This window comes from Aptenodytes forsteri, unplaced genomic scaffold, assembly GCF_000699145.1.
Source record: "Aptenodytes forsteri isolate BGI_AS27 unplaced genomic scaffold, ASM69914v1 Scaffold210, whole genome shotgun sequence".
NCBI classification, from domain to species: Eukaryota; Metazoa; Chordata; class Aves; order Sphenisciformes; family Spheniscidae; genus Aptenodytes; species Aptenodytes forsteri.
Window position 1 is genome coordinate 993,802 of NW_008795137.1, and position 22,534 is coordinate 1,016,335.

Genomic DNA, 22,534 nt, shown 5'->3' on the forward strand with positions numbered 1-22,534 from the left:
TGAATCTAAGTTTTATAAAGAAAACTGGCAAATTAATGATTGAATTCATGTGTTTTCCACCCAATGGAGAATTTAAGATGGCACTTAAGGACACCTGCATCTTTGTTAATAATGCCTATTCCATGAAAAAAGCACACAACCTGCTAACTTGCATGCCAATGTGATGGCAGTCATTATAACTGTACCAACAGACAAATACACCAGGGAAAATACACAAATACACAATATAATCAATAAATAAATGGCAAAGTGCAATTCCCCTGAGTTAAGAAAGAGCATTCATCAGCCACGTAAGGGCCAAATTTAGCATTCCATTGCATGTACAGATACCAACTAGAAGTCTTGGATTCTTTAGCCACATTACAAGCTGATGTCCTATCCTCGGGAACGTGGCTTTGCACTGAAAATGCTCTGAGGGCAGGAAAGATTAAAAAAAAAAAAAAACCAGAAAATTCAATCACACACTACATAGTTGTGATCCTATTTAAATTTTATAAACCCTAAATTCAAAATTTCTGGTAAATTTCATTCTGATTATCAGCAGCTACTATATCTTTGTCTTTTTAAGAAGTTGAGGTTTATTCAAGTCTGATAAGCTTCAGTTCCATACTGGGAAATAAGATTTTAAAAACTGCCCTTCCTACAGCGTTGTAATAATTTACTCAAAACTACTGGCAAAACCCTGTAAAACTCCTCAGAAAGAAGACCCAAGTACCAAAGTTCCTTCTGAAAAGAAATCAGAATCACGACTCAATATTTTCCCATATACCTCTCTAATTTTTCCCTGCATTAGATTAATGACAGGATCCACTTTCCAGTAAAGAAGCTCTGAAGGGCTGCATGAGCCCTTTAACGAAGCCTGTTACGAGACACATCTCTCATCCAGGGTGCGCTATGTTTTGCTTACGTGGACAGAGTCATGTGTTTATGAATAGGAATATATGCACTTGTATATTTTTAAAACTTAGAGCTATCTTAATTCACAAAGGTTGAGATCTGACCAGAATTTTTTCCAAAAAAGCATGTTAACAGAATAATAAAAATATTGACATAAAAATAAAACTAAGTAATTATTGCGCTATACCTTTTTCCCCACCACCTAACTGCCTGTGCACTAACTTTCCTCTGCAGATGATCTGTCACTGAACTGTGCAGATGACCCCCAAAGGCAGTGACATGCAAATATAAAACAATGGAAATTACTGTTACATCCTTGGAATTTTACACACAGCTGGTCTTAGAAATCTCACTGTAAGAAAATTACTGTGTACACAGAGATTTTTTTTTCAAAAATACGGTTTTTCTTTCTAGGACTAATGCCATAGTGAACTAATACTGGTTTGCTGCTTTACCTGTGTGCTTGGTTCTTAAGGTTTAATGCTCCCGTCTGATGTAGCTCTTCAAGCTGTTTTCTATTTCCAAAATACAGGGCAAGGTCTGTGGCGATGATGGCTTTCCGGATGATCTCAAGTACTTGCTCATATTCGCTGGAGCTCAGATTGGAGAAGACATTGTGCCCTTCCAGCTATGAAAAAGTAAAAAACCAATAAAAAGCACAAGCTCTAATTCTGAGATGATTTCAGTCTTTACTTCACCAGACAGGTTACAATGGTTTTACAGCCCAATGACAATTTTTGTTGCAAATTCAAATGTTGACAGCCTGAAATTCCCATTTTTACCTTTCCTTTTTAAATACTGTCATGAAACCTATGACTAAGCCACTGATTCGGTTTTGGGACTGCTCCTTCTGAAGCCTAAAGGTATTAATAGAGAAAAATGGTAGCTTTTTCTTCTCTGACTTATAAGCACTACAGACACAGCACTTCCTGACAGTATTAGCTTGGGAACTTGTGATTCAATACTGATCCAGAGCACTGCATTGCCAAGTTGGTAAACTGAGTGTCTGATTCACTCTGAAGTACAATGTTGATACTTCATAACACATAATATGGATAAGGAAATATCCAAGTTAAAGTACTAAAATAATTTTGTTTTCATAGTGTTCCACATGAAATGTGCCTGAAATTGCTGCATTTACCGATACAATTTTCTCTATAGAAATAAAGTTAATTACAGTATTTTAATGTATATGAACATTTAGGGGAAAAAGCTGCTTTGTTCAACCATAAGTTGACTGACTTATAAACTAAAGACAGCGGTTTCCACTACGGAGGTTCTGGCAACATGCTACTGTCTTCCCTTTTCAATTTCCACTATGTATTATTGCACATTTAACTGACAATATCCATGTGCTATGATCGCTCGTGAAGCTACATCACATTTTGAAAAGTCAACACTATTCGCTTCCTCTAAGATTTGGAAAACAACTTGTCAAAAGTCTTCCTACTGTTGAGAGGAAACAGAGAAAAATAAGAAAGAATGAGCCAGCCGTGTCAAGGTGTGCACATTCACAAATAGAAAATATTATTAAAATATATCAAAAGCAGATGTGTTTTGACATTTAATTGGCATTTGGGCTGAAGCTCATAAAAAGTTTCCCTCACTTTTGTCAAGCATTTACATAATTTGTTCAAAATAAATCCTCTGTGGTACAAATAGGCTTGGTTTCTCTCACCATCCGGAACGTAAACGTCATTTTCCAGTATTTTTACTTGGACAAGTAGATTTGTTGTGAATAACGAATAGAAAATACAATCCGTCTATGACTCAATGCTCCTTTGACAGACTCCTAAGTCATAGAACATGATATTTTAAAAAAAAAAGTTCAGAACGTTTTAACCCATCATCAACACTTTGGGAGCAGGAAATGACTACTACTAGTTTTCATGATTTAGGGTTCCAGTATTTTTACTTGGACAAGTAGATTTGTTGTGAATAACGAATAGAAAATACAATCCGTCTATGACTCAATGCTCCTTTGACAGACTCCTAAGTCATAGAACATGATATTTTAAAAAAAAAAGTTCAGAACGTTTTAACCCATCATCAACACTTTGGGAGCAGGAAATGACTACTACTAGTTTTCATGATTTAGGGTTTTGGGGACCCTTTCCTCCCCAACCTTGCTGCCTAATCCATGAGAACAGGCTATTTGTCCTAATATTTAAATTATTCTAGATTCTGTTCTTTAGGTTTTAGAAGCTGCACTATCAGAAAGACCACTGTGACAGCTTCTGTTCATACTACTTAGAAAAGAACTGATTCTGTTAAGTACTGACAGAAGCTGCCATTTCTGAGCATGTCACTTAGGCTTTTGAGTAGTACATTCAAAGTACAGCTCCTAACGTTTTATTCTTTCCCTGCTGAGCTAAAGCTAGTGAATAGAATCCTATGTATTCGTAAGTATGGTGTACACTAGAACTGCAGGTGGATGAGCAAAGCAGCTATAAAGTTCCAAACAGTGAAAAGTACTGCAGGTTACTCACATAAAATTAAAACTCATTGAGATAAACCCTAAAGGGTTTGGTGGGTTGATGGGCTTTTTTTTGTAACAGTCCAGGAATTCAGTAAGGCTTTTTGATTCAAACAAAAACCAGCAAGTCCAAAAGGCTGCTCTAAATTGTCTTTGCTGCTAATCACCACCCGTGGGCACTTGGGTAGCCCGTGTCTGAATCCACCCTACAGCCCTGATGACCTATCTCCCTTTCCTCACTCACACTGACGGCCAAGGCTAGGAGGTAGCAGGGAAGCAAAAGGGTTCCCTGCCTTCTTGGCAAATGGGACTTTCACCGATTACAACATTTCTGCAGGAAAAATGCAAAATGGTTTTTGAAGAATGACTGAAGTCTGCTTCACGTAGCCATAGTGGGACAAGGAAGTGTTAATGACTGAGGAACTTGCTCACTGTGCACAAACTCACATGAAGAATGAATACTAAAAATCTAATGCCATACCACCACTGAAGGATTCAATTACACCCTCCCCTACATGGAGGAGCATTCAGAGATAAAGCTTCCATTCTCTGATGAAATGTATGAGATACCTAAAACCATAATCACAAGATGTGCTTCTGAATACAATACAGAATATGTATTTTTCCTAAAAGGTGATTAGGTATTTAAGAAAATAAATATCTTCCCCCTGAAAGACCAGAAAGAAAGAAAAGTTAACAATGAATTAGTGGCACAGTAGTATGGTAAGGCTGTGCATTGAGCATGTGCATGGTAGACTAAAACCGGTGAGCACAAGTATGTTATGGACTGGCAGTGGTTTCATCGGTGAGAGTTCTCACTCTTCTCTAGTCGAGCATGAAAAAAAATTTTCACCGATGAGAAAATATCTGTGCGTCAGTAGCACACTTGGATTTCCCAAAACGTGTCTGCATGCTTTCTTGTAGTTTTCTATTCATTAAACATACAGACACCTCACCTCATATTAGGAAATCTCTTTCATAGAACATTACCTTACTCAGTTTTTTTTATTTCAAATTGCTGAATAACAAAAAAGCACACGATGACTTTCACCGATGAAAATATCTGTGCATCAGTAGCACACTTGGATTTCCCAAAACGTGTCTGCATGCTTTCTTGTAGTTTTCTATTCATTAAACATACAGACACCTCACCTCATATTAGGAAATCTCTTTCATAGAACATTACCTTACTCAGTTTTTTTTATTTCAAATTGCTGAATAACAAAAAAGCACACGATGACATAATGAAACAAGTTTAAACTTTCCATGCGTGCAAAATTAACATTTCCTCCTTCATGCCACACATTTAATGTTCACAGAATTTATTACAGCAGGTTTTCAAGCTTCTCATGCAAACTTTTGCCAGTACTTGAGTTTTTATTCAGAATTTCAGGATGGTTGAAGATTTTGTTGAAGCACATTATGCCGGAAATATCTAAGTAAGCAAGAAACTGATTTTTCATTTTCAAAGTTCCTATTCCATATGGTCATAGGAAAAACCCTCATTTACCCAGGAGCTAAAAGCTCCAAAGGAAGGCCTTAAGCAAAGACCTTCAAATACACAATATTTTTAATAACATCAAGATTTTGGGGAAGCTACGTTTTGCACTATCATTGAATGCTTGGGTTGCTAATTGTGGAACCCGGCTTGCTGTAATAAATCTTCCTCTCTTCTAAATGAGCACTACAATCCAGAAATGAAATTAAGCATGCTTCAGAAAATCTACTGGGTAATGATGTGACTCCTATTTCCACCACTGGACTCTACTGCACAGAAGATACAATTTCAATAATCCTACCTGCAGGATGGACACAGTCTGCGAGAAGTGGTGCTGTTCCATTGTTGACGTGGAATAGAGGGCAGCTAAGGGGTGATCAAATTTCTGAAGATAGCTGTTGCTGTAACCTCTGTGATCCAGGTCGTGACACAGGCATGCAACTAAAAGACCTTTTCGCTACAAAAAAATTGAGATAAACATGAAAAGTAAGATGTATTTCCTGCCCCTAGATGTCACTCTCTTCCCAAAATACTGTCAAAGTTGCACTAAGCTTCACTGCCTTCAAAAAGCACATGGAGAAACATCCTTAAAATTGCAAGAAACACGGAAGTGACGTGCTGAATTAAAATTCTCAGTCCAATTGTAATTCAAACCTTTTATATATTACGAATTTAAAAAACATTGTTCCACAATCACATACTATTGGAGGGATTCTGCTTCAGGAAGAAATCTGAGTTTTAAACAAATAGTCTGGTCATCCACTGAATCCTTACCATGTTTATTAAAAAAATAAAAAGTGCAGTTATTGAGGGAGAGGATATACATAAGATGTATGATCTCCTGGTCAAGGCAGCTGCACCAAAGTCCGATGCTAGACCTGCCTCTGCAACACTCCTTGAAGACACTGACCAAGTCTCCTAGGTGAAACTTTTCCTAGGAAGTCACTAATATGAGCCACAGAAACGCTGGAGAATGGCAATTGCAAACAAAGTAAGACTGTAAAAACTGATTTTTTTTATTTAGTTAACTCTTAATAGAGAAGAAATGGAGTCCCTGAAATCTCTCTTTCAACACACAAAATACGTGAGCACTTGCAAAAGTTTTTCACACAGCAGGTGTGTTTTGAAAACACATTCATTAACGTTTGTGAGGTGGTCACTGTCAGCATGGACTATCACTAAAATGTCTTTATAGACTTAACAGCTCTGTCTTATAGTTGGTTTTGATGAGTGTTCAGTAAACAAGGAAAAGGCTATAAAATGAAGCAGAAAAAGAATACTGATTAGCCACCTATCAAGTGAGCAACATCCAACCTGTATACTGTACTAAGAGGCACATGATTCTGTGGAAAAATAGCAAACAATGATGTAACTAAAGATTTTATCACAGGTATACAATGTTCAGAATTAAGGTTGTAGCAACCCTAACTGTATTTCTGATTTTGAGACCTTCACTTTTATTTTAAATCCTTCACTTTTATTTTTAATGATGTCTTTTCAATATTGCATCTTGTGAAGTGCATTTTTAAAAAGCACATAATAAAACAGATGATGCAGCAGCACACATCCACAGATCCTCAGCAGAAGTGGAACCCTTAGGAACATAACACACACCTGAATTACTTGAAGTGGTGCAGTAACAGCTGTAGGAAGCTGGTATCCCCTTTTTACTACTGTCGGGGGGGCAAGACATGTAACCAATAGACTTGAAAAACAGTCTCTGACAGCAAAAGAAAGATGAGTCTCAGAATCCTTTGTGCTACATGTTAGATCTAGTGGGCATAAGCTTTTCTGTCCTTCCCTCACAAGTTTAATTCTCCTGTTGCATCCTTTACAACCTGTGTTTTTTCCAGTCTTACAATTCTCATCAGTCTGTCCCTTGTACCAGATGGTTCTCTTTGTCTAGCTTGTCCCACTCTCCACATCCCATGAAGTCATTCTTGTCTCAGTCCTTCAGGATTACATCATGCCTAATCCCAGTGCTCTTAACCCTGTATGCATTGTCCCTGCTTGGGTCCCAACTCTTTGATATCATGCCTAATCCCAGTGCTCTTAACCTTGTATGTATTGTCCCTGCTTGGGTCCCAACTCTTTGACCACTGCCAACTGCTGGATCTATTTGTCTCTAGATCAGAGTCCCCTTTACAGTGTTTCATACTTCTTTTCCCATCTCTAAGTCTATCGAGGTTCATGTCATCATCCCTCACCTGAGACCAGCCCATCCTAGTTCCCCAAACTTTTCTTCAGCAGTTTTCTGTATTCTTGTTGGATTCATCTCCAGTCTCAAGAGAGGAGACTGCTAGAAAGAGCTGGAACATAGGCTGGGATAAGGCATTCAAACAGGTGAAGGCTGGCTGGAGTTTGGCAGGGAACAAAGGCTGTTTCCATCTCTCTTAACGGCTGCCTCTTTTGCTCTCCCTGTCTTTCTTACTCTGTGTCTCCAAAAAGATGGGGCTTACTACTTGGTTAGTACTGAATGCTATCAGAGCTTTAAATATTCCCTGAGGCTGCAATCCAGATTTTTGTTGTTAAAGGAATACTGATTTTTTCAAACCTGTATAGCTTTGCCAAATTTCAGCATGTGCTTGGCAAATGCCACTTTCCTATTTCAGTGTCAATTTTCAAGTCCCTGCTTTACAGCAGAATAAACTAGACCTTTTCAAATGAAAGCTCACCAAATTTTATTTTACTCTTATACACTCAACAAAAACTTGATTTCTCCTAGCATGTTTCTTTAAAAGAGCCAAACAATTTTGGCTGAAATTTCCCCAAATGAATCAGCTTGAGGAAATCATGGAGCTTGAAAAATTACAGCCCAAATGGCAGTACACAACTGAAACCAGGTTCTCCCAGTCAGAAGTTTCAGGTAGTATTAATAATAGACAGCACTCCCAGTTGCACCTACCATAATTCAGAAAAAAAACAAGTGACAGTTCTTCATAGTGTATATTAACATTTAACGATTCTAAGCCTTCCATTTTATTATTACAATTTTTCCAGTTAGTGATCTATTCAAAGTATTTTTTTTCCTGATTTTTTTAAACACTATGCATTTATCTTTAGAATATGTACACACATGCTAAGGAAAACTGTTGTATAATAAAAGTTGGTCAGTGAATTAGCACATTTGGACAACTGTTTTCCTTCCATCCTTTCTACTCTTCTCCTTTTACACATATGTCAGCCACCTCTGCAACCCCTGTCCTCCTATTCAGGATCTCCCAGACCTCACAGGGTTCCAGATCCAGGGTGTTTCCCTCCCCTCAGTACCATAATTCAAAAAAACAAGTGACAGTTCTTCATAGTGTATATTAACATTTAACGATTCTAAGCCTTCCATTTTATTATTACAATTTTTCCAGTTAGTGATCTATTCAAAGTATTTTTTTTCCTGATTTTTTTAAACACTATGCATTTATCTTTAGAATATGTACACACATGCTAAGGAAAACTGTTGTATAATAAAAGTTGGTCAGTGAATTAGCACATTTGGACAACTGTTTTCCTTCCATCCTTTCTACTCTTCTCCTTTTACACATATGTCAGCCACCTCTGCAACCCTTGTCCTCCTATTCAGGATCTCCCAGACCTCACAGGGTTCAAGATCCAGGGTGTTTCCCTCCCCTCAGTACAGATCTGACAGTTAGTTAAATAATTAAAATAAGGACTGTGGTTGTACGCGGGCAGGGAGAACCTCAAAATGTGGACATGGACTTAGAGCAAATCTGCTACTGCTTCTTCAGTGGGCAGACCTGAAAACCGTGAAGGAAACACTAGGATTAGGAATCTGAATAATTCTCCTTCCTCAAGCTTTCTACTCACACCCGTTCCTCTGCAGGGACCTTTATATACACTCTGCCCAAGCCGACAGCAAAACTCTAGCATAGAAAATGTACTTCTACGATGGCTGATACCTCTGATGAGGTCTAGTAACTGATACAATCATCTCACCTACCTCTAGATCAGTGAAAAGCCCCTGGTTGTTCTGAAGTATGGCATACATGCAATGTGCAACGGTAACTGCATGCTTCCAGTTGTGGTACGGCACACGGCGATAATTCTTCTTTACAGACATAGTAAATCGGCATAGCTTTTCAAGTTCAAAGCTAGAAAGAAATTAATTTGGTCAGAGACAAGAAATAAGAATGGGGAAAATAACCAACAGAGGAGAAAAGATGCTCTTTGAATTACTCTTCTTGCTAGGATTGACTCTCATTGCGGATGACTCATAGATTACAAGAGTCATTCAAGTTTTGACAAGGACAGAGGAGCGTGGATACCTGACAATGCTCTTAGTTTAATCTGTAAAGTTCTGGAACATAAGTCTAGCTACCCAGCACAGGCAACGCAATTGCATAACCTTCCCTGCTCCCAGAAACTTGAAGCGTGGTTTCTTTAAATCGTTACCTATTCAACCTGCTAAATAGTGAAACTCTGCATCAAATGGACAATTTGAAAACATAATTTGTGATCAAAACAGAAAATTAGGGGTTTGTGTCAAGCTGTGTCAAACAAATGACACAGAAGAAATAATCCTGTTTAAATTAAAATTTCAGTCAAATGCCAAATGTGTAAGTTGTTTTGAATAAAAGAAGTTGAGATGCTCCATATTGACATCATGAAAAGAAGATTTTACTTTTTCCAAGGCTTTAAGATTTTTTTTCCAGTTTGGCCAAGTGAACAGAAATTCACGTTTCACCATTTTTTCATTTTTCACCAAACAATATTTTGTTAAGTAATTGCTGGTCAACCATGAAAATGCCCCAAGTCTACAGTATTTGTAGGATTATTTTTTAAAGATTGTTTTTTATATTTTTGCTATTAATACAGACAAGCAAAATTAATTTATGATCAAGAGTATTTTCACTAAGGTAATAATAAAAAGCAGTAATAAAGTAATTGTTATGTTTGGCTTATATGCTCATCAAAAACACCTCTGAGAGAGTTCATATTCTGTAGTACCAGAGCTCTGCACAATCTTTAATAGACTTTATCTACCGATGTTCCTTTGAAAGGAAAGCTGAATACTTTTTGTTTACACATGGGAAATTCAGGCACAGATTAGATATCAGGTAAAATTTTCTAAAGTACCTAATCCGAGCTGCCTGGGGTGAAAAGTGAATTTTACACTTGAGCCCAGAACTGAACTGAAGATGCCAGAGTCCCAAGTCACTGACTTTTTCCCCTCATAAACAGATCTGTTTTCCTTTATTCTCATTTTTTCCCCTGTTACTGTGGTTTGAGGTTTTTTTAAGTTCCATGTTTTGATAATTTCTTGGGTATCTCAGGGAAGTGGTATTAATGTTCTAGTTTTGCAATACATGTGGGCTGAGAAAACAAAGCTGAATGTCTCCGACCTATATGTAAAAATGTAAACACATCTACTATACGGAGCCACTTAGATAGAAAAACGTATTTCTATGGTTGTGTGCTGAGGAAGGTAATATTTCTTCTCAGCCTTAGTCTGATGTTAGTAAAAATGGAGGTATAGTCTTTCAAAAAAGCTTTAGGCTTTCTTTTTTAACGCTAGAGAGTTAAGTCAGACAGCTCTAGAACAAGTGTTAGAACTACTGTTTAAAATAATACATCGTAATTCAGAATACCACAACAGTCACTTCCATCTACATCCAATATCAACTCAATGGTTACTACGGGATAGTACAAAGGGGAAAGTACAAAGTCAAAGCGAAAATCATTATCAATGATACCTCAACGTAGAATACTATTACTCCCTCCACTGCTGTATTTTGTATACTTAATTAAAGCAGTAAAAGATTATTTCTTCATGAAAGCAAAGAAAATGTAGCAAGTTTGATAGATTTTTCTCCAAAATCCTCCCTGGACACAACAGTTATACATTACATAGGTGTATACTTAAAGGCACAACCTTACTCCTCAATATATTAACAATCAAATTTTAGTCTTAAAATAGCTGTACTTGTTTCAGAGGGTTGAGAAGTTTTGTTCTTTCAGAAATTAAATACAAGTCCAGTCCCAACAGCCTCCTTTTCAAATATTTTCCTCACTTTTGTTTCTTTAATTTATATGTGAAAGCTGAGACTCATTTGAAAAACATCAAGTGGGTATCAATTCTTCCCCATCAAAGTTACACCTCGAAAGAAAGAGACTGGGAGACAGAGAGGGAAAAGAACAGAACTTAGCTGAAAATCTGAACCCCAATCCTGCATCCACAGCCATTCAGTCAGGAATGGAAACAAGCTAACTACACTGAGCAGTAGAGAACTGTATCTAGAACAGTCACCCACTTTGCAGTATTGAAGAAGACATGAGAAGGACCCTCAGATTTGACTGTATGCTTTGAGGGCATGGAGATTCATCCAGTTACTAAGATGAAACAGTCACCAGCAAATTTTTCCCAAATGTTGCTGCTTTTTGCAGGGAGATACTTCCCCTTTCAATTGCCCATCTGTAGATTTTTTCCATAATTTGGAGCAGCTCCTTTCTTTCAGCCATGGGACATACTTAGCCAAGAGACTACTGATCTTAGTAATGATAATGGACACTGAAGGGACAATAAATGAAACATTTCATCTGAAAATCATTCACTTCCATAATTAATGCACAACGATCCTGATAACTGATTTATTTAGCAAGATCAGATCTAACCTTGGATTATTTTAACCATACATTGTATTAATTTCAGCAACTATATATTTGAAAAATCAGTATTCATGGACCTTCTCTCCTTTTTGGCAAGAGCGCCTTTAATATCTTCACCATCTTCTGTCTGAAAAGCAATCTCATCTCAGAACCAAACAATACTTCTATATATTGGAAGGACAACTGTTTGGATGATAACATGAGTTCTTTTACCTGGCTGTTCCCAAATTTTATTAACTGAAGACCAAGAAGCTGGGACAAGAAATCCAGCCTGCTTATTACAGCCCTGTACAGAACAGACATAGTAAATAAACTCCGAAGAAAGTAAGACCTTGAATTATAAAATAATGATCTCAAAATTTCCTAATACATAAACACATAAACAACAGAATTAAAGCAATAAATCAAGTACTTCATACCAGGCTGTCCCACAGGACTGGTGAACCATGTAGACAAAAATGGCAGGCCAGACATCCTCATACGGACTGATATCAAAGTGGTATCTAAGAAGAAAGTTTCAGCTTAGTAAGGACAAACACCTTTTCTTTCTTACTAAAAGCAAGTGAAAACAACTAGGTAATGTATATCCGACAGCATTCACTTGTTTCTGAATATACACAGGAAACTGACTTTACAGGCTATATTTTCCAGCAATGTAAGTTAATATTTTTCCGCTAAGGTCAATGGAACTATGCTCATACAATCACACAATCATTTAGCTTGGAAAAGACCCTTAAGATCAGCGAGTCCAACCATTAGCCTTTGGTTAGCCTTTGGCTTTGTTTAGTTAATAGAAACATAAATCTTTATTTAAGAATCCATTGCTTAAGTAATGTACAAAAATCTTTGTTCTACAGGGATGATGAGAGCTTTACAGGCACTCTTAAAATATTTCAGGCTTTCCTCCCAGGAACTGTAAAGATGGTATCTCTAATTATATATTTACTGGCTTTTTTTCAATAATTTCTCTTGCGAATTCGGTGAGACACAAAAAATAAAAAACCAAAAAACTTTTACCGGCTAATAGAAATTAAGTCCAAACTTCAAAAATCAAACATTTAATACTGCATTTTTAATGTTTCGTTAGCTGAGGACTTCTCCCCTCTCCCGATATCAACATTTAGGCCTAATATTAGGGACCCACTCAGCAGAACTGTTTGTCCTTTGATTATTAATTAACCCCTTCCCCTGCACCTGCTGTGCTGCAAGTCTTCTGTTTACTTTCCATTGAACCCGGCCAAACGCTTGCATGTACGTGGCGTACTGAACAGCACAGCAGGTACAAAAGAGCTGGAGGTAGCTGAATTGCTTGGAAAATGGTTAAATGTATTCAGATTGCTCGAACTAAAGGATGTTAATATAATTTAGAATGAAACCTGTCATCTTTGCAAGTAAAAGTCATTTTTGCTGAGGAGGTGGGTTATATAATATCATCTAACAAAGCACAAGAAATTGTATGGCAAAGAATAAGCTTCTATTAGGGTGTAATCCTGCAAGCTGCTAATACTCTGGCGCTCAAGCAAATCACTTCAGCATGTAATGAACTTCAACTGTAAGCAGTCCCCGTTAAGCATACGCTCGCATGCTTTGCTCGCTCACAGCTACAATGCCTAGCGCCTGACAGGAGCGAGCAAGTTCTGGAGATTAGGTTTACAAAGACAACTTAGATTTTGTGACTCAATATCACAGAGTTCTGATTTTAGGCACCTGGTCACTACAGTAGAATCTATTGTCCTGGGCCACAAACAGTGACTAAAAAATGAGATGACTCCCAATGTTAGCATTGAGTGGGGACTGACTGATAAAATACAGGTAGAGGTACATCTTCAGCGCACAGCAGATCCTTGAGAGCTGAAAGTAACTGAATTATTTCAGAGAAAGCCTAAGAGTCTGGATGGGAAGTCCTCCTCCAAATTTAGGCCGCAACTCTAAACTCTAGCACCTGGGATTCATAACCCTGAATTATCTTCAGAAGTTTGGAGATCTGTATCCATTTCCCCCTCCTTCAAGAAACACAAGCAGATGCACAAAACACACACACCAAAAAAAACCCCAAAACCCAAACCCCAACTCCTCCCCCCCGCCCCAAAACCCAACAAACATACAACCCAGAAAATCCCAGGAACGAGCTGAATCTTTTATTCTAAAACATATACAAGGGGATGAGATCATCCATTTGGTCTTCTTAACTACGGATGTTCCAGCTCAGCCTCCTCTCTGGCTCTGAGCTGTTGCTGACTTTGGACTATCAGAAAGAAAGCTCATCTCTACAATCTTTAGATATAAACCAATACTTAAAGCAACTGCTGTAGCTACCCATGCCTGAGGAAAATGCTACCATTCTGAGTAGGTATAATTTTACATCTTTGATAAATAAATTTCATTCACAGGTCATTAAATATAGCTAAGTATAAGAAAGCCAGAGATAAACCCCCATGATTTTGGGATAGTTCAATAATAAAAGTGCTTCCTACAAAACCCTCCGCTACACCTAGGAAAAAAACCTAAACATCTTTTTCACAGACTGATACAAGATACAACTGTCGCTATATGAGAAAAATACTTACAGTTCAATTTCTTTATAAATATGTGGAGGCAGTGTACAGTGCATGAGGTTTTGCCACTCTTCTGCTGTACAAACACTGTGGTAGGATAGCTTCTCCATTGTTACACGATAAATACACTCTGAATGGCGAATTCTGTGGTACATCTGAAAAAGGGAAGTCATTTATTAATGTGAAATTTTAATAAAGGAAAAAACATTTCTTTCCTGTACTCAAGCACTTATTCTTAAAATACACATCTGCAAAAACGTTAGTGCTTTTGGCTGCTCAAAAAGAAAAGTAACAGATTATATGAAATTCAGTACTTCTGGAAAACTGGGCCTTTTATCACATCACATTCTGCATCTACTCACTCGGGTAAACATCTAAGGCTCAGCTGATTTTTCACTGCGTCTGAGCTCTCCCAAGAAAAAGAATCAAAGTTCAGGAGTTAGAAACAGAGCTCAGTCCCTTGCAATATGCAAACAGAAAAAAAAACTGGTAACAGGGCACAATTCATATTTTGTGCCACTGCATGAATTCAGCTATTGATACAAATAACTGCTATCTATGCACAGTAAAAAGTACACAAGACCTATCATTATCATACCTACATTACTGTGCAATAACTGTGAAAAATAAGTACAGTTAATTACAGAGAGGTTCAGACAGCAACTGCAGACATGGCATGGTTTGTAAACAAGTGAGGGCACAACAATTTTACTAGAAAAGATAATCCTCTGGAGCAGTACGCCCTGAATGGTAACATACACCATCTAAAAAGAGTGAACTCACACACAACTGAGTGATTGCATACTCCCACGCAGACCTTTCTGCTTGCCTTGAGTCATGTGGAACACGTTTAAGTAACTGTTAGTAAAATTTGCTGCCCCAGTATACCGACAGCATGATGTTGGTAAAATGGCTTAATGTAATTCACCAGGCTTAACTGGCATTGCATTGTATCTTAACTCCCATGAATATGACGCATTTCTTCTGCATTGCATTTATTGCATTTTTATACTTATATAGTAATGATCATTAAATTGCTTACGCTTCCTACAAGAATAGTATTTTTTGTGACAATAGAGGGTTTGAAAACAAAAATAGCTATCCACTCTTATCTAGAAGCATGGATAATTATGAGTATACAGCACAGCATATAAATGTATAAATTGATATCTTTGAATATTGAGCATATGGAATCGAGAGAATACATAATATCTCCATCCCCCAGTTAAATCTGTAAAACATGTGATCTGACTTTATAAAAGTAAATAGGAAACATACTTTCTAACGGAAAAGAGAAGACAGACAGGTATCAGTCACATTTCAGAGCTTGCTCTCTCAGTTTAGCTACACGAAATTGATGTATCCAGAGTATTATTATTTCAGAAAGCATCAAATGAATCCCGATCATCCTCTTAAAATACAATTATTCAGCAAAGAATTCAATGATTCCTGTTTCCTCGTTAATTCAACGAAACAGACTTATGAATCACCTTAATAATCTGGAACATCAAAATCTTTAAGTAGGATTCTAAGTCTTCCCATTACAACCAACAGCTTACAAAACTGTAAACAAAACTTACATTAGCACAGTGTAAGGCTAAAGCACAAAAGACTGCAAACATTTTAAAGTTGTTCTCATCAGTTTTAGAGAAGGCACTTCCACTTATTTTGTTCACCATCTGCACAACACCTATTACACTTCCTCGGCTTACAATAGGCATGCACAGGATATTTCTGGTTGTGTACCCTGTGTAGAGGTCTACTTCTCTGGAGAGCCAGAAAAGAGAAAGGAAAAAAAGAAAAGAGTTAATATTATTAATTACTATCTATTCCTTGATTCTCAGAAATGTTGATGTACAATATACTAAATAGTTTTAAAGTAGATGTAATTACTACCTGCAAGAAGTTCACCTCCAAAGCTCTTAAATATTTCCACCTACTGTGTCATATTTAGAAAGAACTTTTTAATCCTTTAATCTCCATTTGCAAGATAAAGAATTAATACTTCCTCAAATTTACAGTCAGCTTATTCATAAAATTAAAGAATACATTCAGGTACTTAGGCATCCTATTTGTTAGTGAACTTTTTTCTTGTCCCCTGAAACTAATCAGATCGCAGGGAGGCTAATAAAGAAAATCAGCAACAGTCTACCTAACTGGGCAAAGTTCTGTAACAAGAAAAATAACTAAATTTTTCTCCATTATATTTATATTTGATAAAAATAATACTCTTTATTTGTATCTTAACAATATCTCCGATGGCTAAAGCATTTAAATAGATATCTATAGGTTGTCTCCTCATCAGAGGATCACACTTCCATAAAAGCATCCTAGTATGAAATTTAAGTAGTAAATTTAAGTAAAAAGTTTGGTGAGCTATTTTCCCCTCCCATGAATAACATCCTACCTGTTAAAGCGTGGATCTGCATAGGCATCAGGGATGTTAAGGACTTCTCCTGTTCTTGCCACTTGACCAGCTATTCCTTTTTCTATAGAAAATCTGCAGAAAATAAAAGTGTGTGTTAGCCACAATATGAGCTACCTGGAAAAATATTTTTCCCGTGGAGTCTGTCTTGGGCACGGTAATGGATATTTGTTCCCAACCAGCGTCATTTTGATGCTTTTAGGAGAAAAATCTTACAAGACAACAACTAGTAGTAAATAATAAAATAAAAAAGCACATACTAATAGATACTTTCTGAAAACATTTTATATAACTACTTTCTGAAAACATTTTATATAACTACAGTTTAATACAAAAGATTCCATAATATGACCATTTTAGCGACAAAAATTCAAAGTCTTCAATAACCCTGAGGGTTATGCCTAACAAACATGACATTTGTACAGAACCTGAGACTTGTGTTTACCTGTACAAGCTATTGATTTTATCATTGCTTTCACATATTCATTGTTTCCTTAGACACATCATAGGCAATACGGAGCTTATTTCTTCAGCGGGGGCAAGGGGGCAGGTGGATTTGGTAAAATAAACTTTGGAAAAAGACCAGTGGAAATTTCAAAGCTAAACATTATATGCATTTGCCATGTACACTTCAGAATAACTAGCTTGTTTCATCTCATGACATGCAAACAATGCCACGGTGCTAACTGAATCCCTTAATCACCACAAGAAAGTTAAACACAACAAATATATTCTGGAGTTGAATCAGAAAAATCTACAAGTCTGTCTTGCGAGGAACTAATTTTCAATTCTTTGACATAAAACAGTTATGACATACAAGCACAGAAGAATTTGTGGAGAAAAACAAGTAGAAAGAATCACATGTGGAACACTATCAAATCTAAATGTACCTGGGCAGTATCCTGCCCCCACTGAAGTTAGTGACAAAGCTGACAGGATTTCACCCTGCACACCTGATTTTAAGTTAGTTTCTTCTGCTGCTTCTTATGATATGTACATCACACCAACTTAAGGCTCCTTCCTGATGACTGACTGACTCAGTGTCACTTTCTTACAGATATTTAAGTTGTACCTCTTTTTCAGTATACAGCACCCATGAAATGGCTCACACCCTTGCACTCAGAGTCAACATTTCAATAATTTTCATACAGAAAAGACAGAAAGATATAAGCAAGAAAAACAATTATCAAGTAGGAGTATGAAAGTGTATGTTAAAGCAGGCCACCCTCTTTCATTTACACCACCTCCTTGCTTCTCAGTATGTAAATTGCACCAATTTTGACTCCTTTCATTCTCATTCACACAATGTAGTAAGTGGGAGTAAGTTTGTCTAAAGGAGTCTAAGTGAAGACATGAATCACATCTCATATTGGCCCAGAACTTTAAAAGTCTAAGGAGGAAATGAAAAAAATTCTGAGAAAATCTATGCCGAGTATTTTAACAAAGTTTTAGTGCAGGATATTTAGTGATGCATTTCTTTCTTTTTAAGAAGCTGTAGGTTTAAAACCTGTGTGCCTTTGAAAATCTTGATCTGTATCTATTAAGGATTCATAACTTTTGAAGAGTGAAAAATGTTGTTATCTTTACTTTGTTGTCTTGCCTCTTTCATTAAAAAAATATGCATATGTGTAAAAAATATGTACTTGTGACATCAGGCAGAAATACACATCAATTTTAGGCAGAGAATCCTATGTATTCATTACAAGCCCATATACATTTTCAAATTCACCACTTCAAGCATACTTCAGAATCACAATTATTTAAAAGTTTGAAAATACTCTAAATTCACATGAGAAAAAGTAAAACTAAGTTACTGGACCTGAACTCTTCAAAAGCAATGACCAGCCCATGCTAGATTCTACATATGCCTAATCCATCCGTAAGAAGTACAAATTGTGATTTCCTTGCTTCGGATATGCTTGAATCGCACAAATTTTAATTCCTCTTGGGAACCCTCTTGGGAAAAAAAGTCCCATACTGGCAGACTATGGATTAGGTGCACCTTTACCTGCACCTTTACCTACCTCAGAACACCTCTGTTTTTTTCCCAACATGATTTCCAAAAGGACCGCCTCCGGAAGACGGCATTTCCAGGAGTGACGTTATAGCTTCAGAGACGTTGTTTCGATGGCACTGCAATGTCATTCCCAGAAGTACTACCTTCTGGAGGCGGGTCCTGGTGGGAATGATATCACAGTATGACAAGTATTGTCAGGGTACCTGCAGATAGGCACAGAGACTGGGTAATAAAATGCCTGCACATCCGTAGTTATAATGAAACTGCATTCTTCCGCTAGCTGCTCTTACCTTATTTCTTTGGTCTTCTTGAAGACAGGTTTCCCATCATTTTCTTCTCCAATATCAAAAAGGTCCGAATACAGCTCCTTATTTTTGTGGTCAACCTGGAAGAGTGCACACCTATCTGCATTCACCAGGTTTTTTGCATATATCTATAGACAAAAAAACAAAACTAGAGTTAACGGTCATGAGTTAGATTATCCTCAGTCATTTATCTGATAAAAACATAAGTCCCTAGAAGTTAAAAATTTTGAGAAATTATCCAGCATGAAAATATGTTTGAAGGAGCATCCACCTTCACAGCAATCTTTTAGGATACAATTCAAAATGAAAGTGTGTCTTTTATTCAATATTTTTTTGTAAATTACAGTGCAGGATACAATTCAAAATGAATGTGTGTCTTTTATTCAATATTTTTTTGTAAATTACAGTGTTCTCTTTGAGAAACACGGGAATATCTTTAGAGGCTTGAATGTTTGCTAAAAGAAAAAAGGCTTTCCTATTACACTGTTTTTCAAGTACAAGGAATACTTTTCAAAATGGTACCATTCCTCCCTCCATGTTTAGATATTGTTCACCTTTACTTGATTTTAAATAGATAGGATATAGCAAGACCTAAGAACATTTTTGGCTTTTTGTCTTTATCTTCAATACAAATGCATTGGTATTGAATATCCAGCAAGGAAAGACATAACAGAGAGACTAGTGTTTGTTTCTAAAAAAGCTAAATGTGCCTGTAATACATAACAATGAACAAATAGGGAAGATTAGAAGTGTCATTACAGATTGCCCTATGCAGCGGTATAGGAAATGGCCACGCCCTCCTGATGCTAGGGACAGTTCTTGCACAAAAGCTGAGACTTAGTAGTTCTACATAAACTAACCAAAGCCCACAAGGTACCTCCCATAGTCAAGAAAGTACCACAGTACAGCAATAGACTTGCATGGTCTCTATCATACTTTGAACCAGCTAGTTTTATCTTAGCAAAACTAACTGCCAGCCAGCACTGATTGTCAGAACAGAGTCTTGTCCTGGGAACACGGCACCCCTTCGCTGAAATGTTTCTCAGACATACAATGGACCTTCTGAGAACAAGAAGAAAGAGTGAACCAAAGTCCAACAAGGATCACTGTGTTAACTTAAGATGCCATACAGTCAGGTTCAAGAACCTGCTCTATCCAATTCAGATACATCTCCTATGTTTCTTATCTGCTTAGAAAGTATAGTAACTGCACTTTTTAAAATTGTATGTAATAGCAATCTAGTCATCCAGCCACAGAAAGAGGCTGACTACATCTTGGTGTGCAATGTATGCAGGTGGTGTGTCTTAAGAATTCTCAAGACTTCCATATGAATGAATTAAGTTTCCCCCCTTCTCTCTTGTCTTTCAAAAATAAAAACAAAAACCTAAAATATTTCATTTCATATTAATGCAAATAGGTAAATGTTAGACCTCGGCAGAAAAAACCTATGAGGCTCTAATCCCATGTCATATGAGCTGTGTAATGGGAACTGCACAGAAACCATCTAGACCGACTCTATAAAACCTGGAGGGCCCTCCCGTACCGACAGAATCTGTGGCTGGAAAGATTCTGTTGCTTTCTACTCCTCAGAGCAGTAGAAAGTCAGGGAGACTGCAAGCTAAGAGGTAACTTTTGTGAAATACTTCCCACTTAGAGCATTAAGAATTTTAAAGATCTCAACCACTCACACCATTTATTCCTTTGCTCAAAACAGAGTGAATGTAAACTGTGCCAAAAAGGGCAAGGGGTCCAGTAAATGCTTCTCCACACCTATTCAGAAACTGTATCAGATTTCTTTTTAAAATCAACAGCACAGTGTTGATTTTATACAATTAAACTTTTGTGTTCTAATGCATATGACTCAAGAACTTACCTTGGCCACGACTCATGCTTTTCAAAAATAACTGCTTAAACACTACTAATTGAGAGAAACAGTTAATGGGATGAGAAAGTCTTACTTCTCTAAAGCTCTAGCTCAAATCCAGGCCAGTGGCTGCAGGGGAATATCAGTACAAAAGGTATGCCTTGCACTGTCAATAGGGAGACCAGGGACCACCTTTTGGGTAGGTTGTTTGTAACTACTCAAGCATACTGGTAAGAAAATTTGCAAGGCAACTTGAACTTCTGCTTCCCCTCCTTGCATCTATATTCGAAAACACCCTTATACCACTAACTTCGCTGAGTGATTTTAATGAAAATAAAAATGAAAAGAATGCTAAAATCCCCATACTTTTTTCTTTATTATTACAGGAACAAATCAAACTTTAAATATAATCACCAAAGGGTGAAGTAGTGAGGTGAAATTGCGTTCCACTCTTTTCTCACTGTGAGACACAGAATAAGCCACATAATGATAAAGTCGCACTCCCATAAAACGGCAATAAATTTGCAAACACGTAATTCAATTAATTGGCCCAAGAAACAGCCAACTGCTACAGCTTACAAAGGAAGCTGAGTATGAAACATCTACACAGGTTAAAATGCAGAATCATGATGCAGCCAAATGTTGGAAAAGAAGATGAAAGAGTAAGCCTATTTCACTGCCAATTGTGTTTTCCACCAGACCTCTATTCATAGGGAAGAACAGGGAAGAATATAAATATTTGTTCTCAATGCCATATGCCATATTACACCAGTTCTTTTAAATGTTAAGCTATTTTTAAGCAGTTCATTTAAATTGGAAAAGTCAATGTTCAGAAATGTGTCCTATGTGCAGAATTCTTGACTGTGTACTAAACTAGAATAAGACAAACACTGCAGAATATTTTCCATTACTAATTCAAGTGTCTAAAGAAAACCACTTTAATATTGTTTGCATTCTAAGTTTGTTGTCTTTGAATAGTCTAGCTAAGAATATCACTTTGAAGACTGGAGCAAGTATCGGAGTACTGTTGGGGAGTAATTTTTTGAATACACAAACTGAAAGAATAGTATCACAGACCTGATTAAGATTTACATTCAGGAAAAAGAACTGCAGTATGCAACGAATGTGCATAAAGCTAAAAAGCATAATTTATATATCAAACACTCAAAATGTGCTACAAACAACCAGTCTGTATGTATTTATAAACACTCTTCAGGACATAATTCTGAATTCAAAATTGATTCAGGAAATTATAATCTCTTTCTGAACTGTACTTTAATTCATTGATAAGTTATTTCAATGGACTTGGCTTTAGTGGTTTTTATAAAACATTGACCGACTCTGTCACTAGTTATGGGTGTAAATACTTTTGCAACTGGAACAAATACTCTAGGAGTAATGTTTGACCTCCAGTCGTTCCTATAGACAATAACTTCTACAGCAGTGTTTTCCTAAATTCAACTCGCTACATGCTGCAAAAAGGAATCAATACAACAAGCTGAAATAAAAACAAAACCAGAAGTCTTTCTGTTACAATTTTCAAACCTTCTCTAAAACACAATAGTAAATATTTAGTTCAGAGACAATCACATTCCATTACTTATGAAAGCTGTGAAAGAAAATTGTTGCGACAATGAAAAATCAAGCTGACCTTTGCCACCTTCTTCCATATAGAGACGTTAACACTGTTTGTATTACATATCCATTATAAACAGCTCATATATTTAAATGATGTAATGTCTTACTTCAAGGAAAGGAGAATGAAGGACTTCAATAACTAAGACTAATAAACTTAGAAGTGAAAAAGACAACTTACCATTATATGTTCAAGTAGAGAATCTATTGCAACTATATTATCGAAATACGTTCTGCAGAG

General features: G+C 36.8%; 1 protein-coding gene across 1 annotated transcript in view; it reads right to left on the reverse strand.

Moving 5' to 3' along the window:
* PDE10A (phosphodiesterase 10A) overlaps nucleotides 1-22,534 on the reverse strand; it is a 192,820-nt gene that overhangs the window by 16,021 nt on the left and 154,265 nt on the right. Inside the window, exons 10-18 of the mRNA XM_009278455.2 lie at nucleotides 22,475-22,526; nucleotides 18,780-18,922; nucleotides 16,455-16,547; nucleotides 15,628-15,814; nucleotides 14,060-14,202; nucleotides 11,912-11,995; nucleotides 8,827-8,977; nucleotides 5,173-5,328; nucleotides 1,353-1,525 (exon numbers count right to left, since the gene is read on the reverse strand). Of these exons, the coding sequence (XP_009276730.1) occupies nucleotides 1,353-1,525; nucleotides 5,173-5,328; nucleotides 8,827-8,977; nucleotides 11,912-11,995; nucleotides 14,060-14,202; nucleotides 15,628-15,814; nucleotides 16,455-16,547; nucleotides 18,780-18,922; nucleotides 22,475-22,526 (1,182 nt within the window). The remainder of the gene's footprint in view (nucleotides 1-1,352; nucleotides 1,526-5,172; nucleotides 5,329-8,826; nucleotides 8,978-11,911; nucleotides 11,996-14,059; nucleotides 14,203-15,627; nucleotides 15,815-16,454; nucleotides 16,548-18,779; nucleotides 18,923-22,474; nucleotides 22,527-22,534) is intronic.